At 38.0% G+C, this 5,946-nt stretch overlaps 1 protein-coding gene across 1 annotated transcript in view; it reads right to left on the bottom strand.

Moving 5' to 3' along the window:
* Positions 1-1,700: 1,700 nt before the first annotated feature.
* The window catches only part of LOC140245419 (tyrosine-protein phosphatase non-receptor type 23-like), a 33,733-nt gene continuing 29,487 nt past the window's right edge, over positions 1,701-5,946 (bottom strand). The window contains exon 23 of the mRNA XM_072324997.1: positions 1,701-4,954. Coding sequence (XP_072181098.1) covers positions 4,080-4,954 — 875 coding nt within the window. The 3' untranslated portion in view covers positions 1,701-4,079. The remainder of the gene's footprint in view (positions 4,955-5,946) is intronic.

Genomic DNA, 5,946 nt, shown 5'->3' with positions numbered 1-5,946 from the left:
CATGTGTATTACTTATTTTTTTCTTTTTTTTGGGGGGGGGGGGGAGGGATTTAAGAACATAGGACATCTCAGGGGACAGTAGAATAGCGTGTCATGTCATGCCAAAATTAATGGTGGAATTGGATGGAGAATTTACAGAAGATCTAATGAGGGGGGGGGGATGAAATCAAGTTTGATAATTTCTTTATCCTTCTACAAGTTCTGCATCCCGACATTAGTGGTGGTGTGTCACATCACAGCCATGTGTACATACGTAGAGATGCTCGAGAAGTCATCAAGATTTTTGAACATGCTGGAAACAGAGATGTGATGGTTTTACTGGTGGTCCTGAACAGTTATTACTAGTTCGTTCAAAAGAAAGAGTCGAGGGAAAGTAATGTCCTTAATGTTGAGTTCTTGAACACACTCAAGGAAGTACAAACAATTCTTTTAATTTCTCAAATTTGCCTGCTCTTTCTTTTTTTTTTTATTCTTTTATTGTAATATATAACATAATGCACTGCAAAATCTCGGCATGATTGTACATAACTCAGTGATCATTTTGTAAAAGCCCTAATCTGTTACCTGTTGCCATTTTTTATGATACATGTACCAAGATACAAAAGTTTCATTCTGTATTAATAGTGGATGCCCTACCAGTGTACATGACAAGTCTGAACATGTTAAACCACAAAATGGCTATCTGCAGACATGTACAGTGTATTCAATCTTTGTCTGTTGGTAGGTGTTTTAACTTCAAGCATGTAGGCCCTACGTGTTAGATGTATGGGAAGCAGACCTCTGGTTGCACTGTGCATCGTTACAAGTTTGTCCTAAATATGTGTGTACAGGTGAGGCGCACAAAGATAAAGCGAACCCTGTGCTGATCACTCTTTCAGGAGCAATTGCTTGCTAGACAAGCAGTTAAGTACACAGTGTAACAATAAATTTCTGGAGTAAAACTTATTTGTTCTATATTATTTTTATTCCATCCACCCCCTCTTGATTTTAATTATGAGATTAAACATTCATGTGTCATTCATTTTTTCCTTGTAAAAACTATATTTGCGCAGATTTTGAATCAAGGTGTCAATTTTATTTTTGGCATATCAAGTGGATAGGGGGTTTGTGCCATCTATTATGCATATCAATATGCCTGTTACATCATCAGGCAGATATATTCAGCGCTGAAAGTGTAAGTATGCACATATAAAAGCTCTGTGTATCTTTTCTTTGCTTCTGTTGTCCTAGTGTTGATTTTAAGTCTCTTTGACATGTATGTGTCATAGTAAGCCATTTATTGGGATACTTTTTAATAAAATTAGAGAAAAATTATTTGTATTTTGTCTCAGTATGTCTTGCAAAATGTTGAACTTCAGTGACTGAGCCGTATGATGAAATGGATGAAAACAAACATTCTCGCTCATGAAATCTGACCTTTTACACACTTTTCACTATTTGAAATGTTTCAGCAGTTATTTTCCAAACATGATCTTTTTTAAAGTGATTATAAAGAACCGCACAACTTAAACTTACAGTGGAACCTCACAATACCGTAACAAGGCCCGATATGGCGAGATACCTGCTATAACGAGGTAATTTTTGCAGGACCCATTCCTATTACATTCTTTTATTTTTGTTCCAGTGTAACTCTATGTGCCACGTTTGCATGCGCTACTCAGTGGACAGCTTACCAACTTTGCAAATTTCATGCATGTTTAAGTTTTAAGTATAATTTCTCACTTCACAACACATCCATACATAAACAACACCTACACACTTGTATAAATGAAGCAGCATTATTATTTGAAGACTGGTGTGTAATAAAATTTGCAACTTGTTCCCCATAAACAGAGAGAATATTGGAACTACAAGACTTGTAACTTATCTGTAACTTACAACGAACATGAATTCACACATACACAAAAATAAGAGTTTATCGTGCATTACTAAATGCGATGTATTTCAATTAGCACTCATGTCTGGGATTACAATTGCGAAGATACATATTTTTCATATGTTGTGTTATTCTGGCATACAATCAGGGCACAAAAGCAAATTTTGACACAAACTTTTATGTGTAAGCTGACCCTCATAAACTTAATTGCACATTATTTTAGAGCTCAGTACTTCAAAACTACGTAAATGAAATGTGGCTGTCCTGCACCAATACAGCTCCATATAAAATATATTAGATGATATGACATAGAATATTTACATAAACAGGAATGGAAACAATATAAACAGATGGTTCTTGGCAGTAATATACAGTATAATATGCAAGCACAGCTAATTACACTAGAAATGGCACAAAAGATTCTTTCACAACTACTGAAGTTTACATATACTTGACACACAGCAAATAGCTTCACTTTGATTACATATGTACTTTAAAGTGGGATATTTTCGCTGCATTAAATTTTTGCGAGTTGGAGCCAACGGTCTTTTTCACAGCAGAAATTTTTGTGAATTGTCACTGGCATTCAATGCATATAATGTAGGCAAGAACTCTCACATGCATTTTCATTTCCCAAATCTATTGGCTCTTGTAAAATTCACAAAAATAAAATGCATGTGAACATTCCTGTTTTTACAGTATTGCAAAATACAGCAGGACCACCAATTTTGATTCTTTCAACAAGAGATATACATTTTAAGTCCCAAGTCCTTTTCAAAATGCCCTAATGAGCTTTGTACTTTAAATGGACTACTGTTGAGCGGATGGCAATTTGATTCTATGTATGAAAAGGCAGCATCAAAAAGTTTAGTACCATATTTTTTGTTTTTGTTTTTGTATGATGGCAATGTATAGACAATCCTCACATGCCTTACAATTTTTGCTCTTTATCATGGTACATTCAAAATGAAATAAGATTGTAAGGATGCATCATTATTGACAAATATTCCTCTATCCAAATATAAGGGAAAAACAAATCATCATTCATCTTTTTGCGTTTTCTGTAAGATGCCAATAGATTAATTGAAGGACATATTTCATTGCTACTAAAAGGATTGTAAGCAGAGCTGCGAGAGAAAAGACAAAATCATTCTCTACAACCACAGATAAATTCTGTCTCACTCTCTAGGACAACTAAAATGAGAAAACATGAATATGTCTCTGAGTGACAGATCTTGGTATTCCTAATGTAAACAAATTTGTGTTTACATTCATGTGAAAAGAAATAGATAACCTTTTGAAAGCACAGATTTGATGAATTCTTGAGTTGCTTTCCATAACATGCAATCACAACAAGAAGAAGATCTTTGTGCATGCTGTGTCTATACTATTACGCACAGAGTGCATACTTTTTATATGCCATTATGCAACTTCCCTGGCACTGGGCTTCATGAGAAAGATTAATTAAATGAAAAGATTAAGGGGGAAAAAGGAATGAATCTGTAGCATGCATGTCATCTGCATAATAATGAACATACAAACAATCAGTGAACATAATCCAAGTATGCCTGGTACAATGTACATCTTCAAGGGCATCTACATTCTGATATAATACATTAATATCCCACCTTATCTGTCAGTTTCCATCTGTTTAAATTTGGTAGGAATATTTTTTTTCTTTTTGAATTTCTGCAAATGTACAGTGTACAATATCCTCTCTTCCAAAAGAAATAATATCAATCTATTGCAATATCAACCAATTATACATATAGTGTATACCCCCCTTATCTCATTAGAACATACATTTTCACTCCTTTTATTACTCTACTATAAATGAGACAGGTAAACGTCTTCTACCTAATCCCCTTCCCAAACTAGTGTTTGATGAGCACTCATGCTAATTTCCAGTTTTTCATTTCTGTACTTCAAAGTGAGCAGTTTGCCTCCCTCATAGCATTACCACAAGCACTGGAAATGTAAAGCCAACTAATGTAGTTATATGTACACCTTTGTACAGCGTCAATCAATCAATTTGCACTCATATAACATTCTACACTACACTAAAAAAAAAAAAAAAGAAATGTCCTTGTGATTATCATAATGCATGATGGATACAATGTGCATCGCTGTCCTCAATGTACATGTACTCTGGTTAAAACTAAAAGGCATTCTCACAACAACAACAACAACAAACTGCTTGGGATCAGGACTGCTTAGGCTGCTCTGAGCCCTTTGACTTAAGGGACCACAAAGGGTCGATTCCGCTGAAAGGATCACTGGGGTCAGCCTTGTCCACACTGTCCTTCAGGCCACTGGTTCCGGCCAGAAAGTCCGCCTTCGACACCCTCTGCTTTGACTGCCCCTTCTCCTTGATGGAGAAGTTCTGGGGCGTGAGGTCGGCCAGGATGGAGGGGAGAGAGGAGTTTGACCCATCCAGTGACCCCACCCCATCGGATGCGGTGTCGCTGGCATCCTGCTTCGTACTGGACTCCACGACATCCGGTGCGACAAAGTTCTGCAGCGTCTGCGAGAACACCTCCAGGTTGTTCGCCTGCAGTTGGTCCAGGGATTTGGGCTTCTGGCTGGGGTGGGCTGGGGAGGACGAGAAAGAGCTGGGCCCTGAGGGTGTGCCACTAGCAGCATCACTAGGCGTGTCCTGGGGCACGTGACTTTGGACATCCTGGTCATTCCCCACCCCTGGCTGTTCTGGGATGCCCTGGAACACCAGCCCTCCTTCTAGGACATCCCCTCCCTCAAGCCCTGTCCCATCCCCAGATGCATTAATCATCGGTGCCACCGATGGTGCAGGCATAGATGCACTTACAGTTGCGGTTGCAGGTGGCACCTCACTCACCGGTGCTCCATCCGTGGTGGTGGTAGGTGCGGTCTTGAGTGCTTCCACTTGGGATTCTGGCATGCCTGACGGCTGGTTGGGCTTAACGCTGAACTTGGAGATGCGGGAAATCAGTGTGTCTACACAGTCGGATCCCATGATGACATCAAAGGAATTCAGCCGCGATGGATTCATCTTGGCATCCAGAGGGGAGGTTGGAGCTACAGCCTTCTGGGACATTCCACCTGAAACCAACAGAATCATAAAAACACTTGGTGGATACAAGTGAGAGTACAGACTTCATACCATTCTTAAAGGCATTATTTCACCATTTACAGATGAAACTGAAACCCAGCTTTAGTCCTTCAAAATAGTTCTTAAATGTGAGTTAGGGATAGAAAGCACCCATGTAAAATTCTAATCAGTAGAATCAATGTTGAGTATTGTTAAATATACAAAATGTGAACAATAGTTGTACCGGTAATTAAATTGTTTCTAGAATAAACCGTCTACAGTAATGTGGTTTATTGAGAAAAATAATGATCTGTCCTTAAATTTCAGGCTTTATTGCAATTTCTTTTTTTAATGGTAGGATGTTTTGTGATACAACTGACCTACACATGTGCATCAAATGTGATAACTCAAACATTTTTGAATCGCTGCTCCCAATTATTGTAAACAATACCCTTAAAGACCTGGGAGGGTCTACTCCCACATCTGTATGAGGTTTGCATTTCAACAAATGACATACTGTGCTGGCATACTGACTGCAAGTCAATTTTTTTGCAATGCTTTTCTGGACTTTCTATCTTTCTGAGCAGCAGCAAATCATTTCATAAGTCTAATTTGAACTCTCCTTTGCAGGGACACTTGAATTACCTATTCTTTGCTTTTACACATTGAATACATACATAAAAGGTCAGCTCTGACACATACAGATTGAAATAGGAGGAAAAATTTGCAACTTTTAACGAAACACCAGGACAGCGAAATATCTCAAATGAAATTTGATAATACCTCCGGCGACACTTCGTGGTGGAGGCATAAAAATTAGCATTGTTACAGTAATTGTGCATTACTCTATGTCCCAACGAGCACTGGCAGAAAACCAAATCCCACTACATAGACACTAAACATTAAATGATGCAAAATCTATCTACATGGTATATATTGCAAGAAAGATCTTTGTAAATTAATCTTATAGCTTGGGCACATAAGAAGATAAGAGTTGAAAATC

Source organism: Diadema setosum, chromosome 22, assembly GCF_964275005.1.
Source record: "Diadema setosum chromosome 22, eeDiaSeto1, whole genome shotgun sequence".
NCBI classification, from domain to species: Eukaryota; Metazoa; Echinodermata; class Echinoidea; order Diadematoida; family Diadematidae; genus Diadema; species Diadema setosum.
The sequence above is the reverse complement of the archived record's forward strand: the minus strand, read 5'-3'. Positions and strand labels throughout refer to the sequence as shown.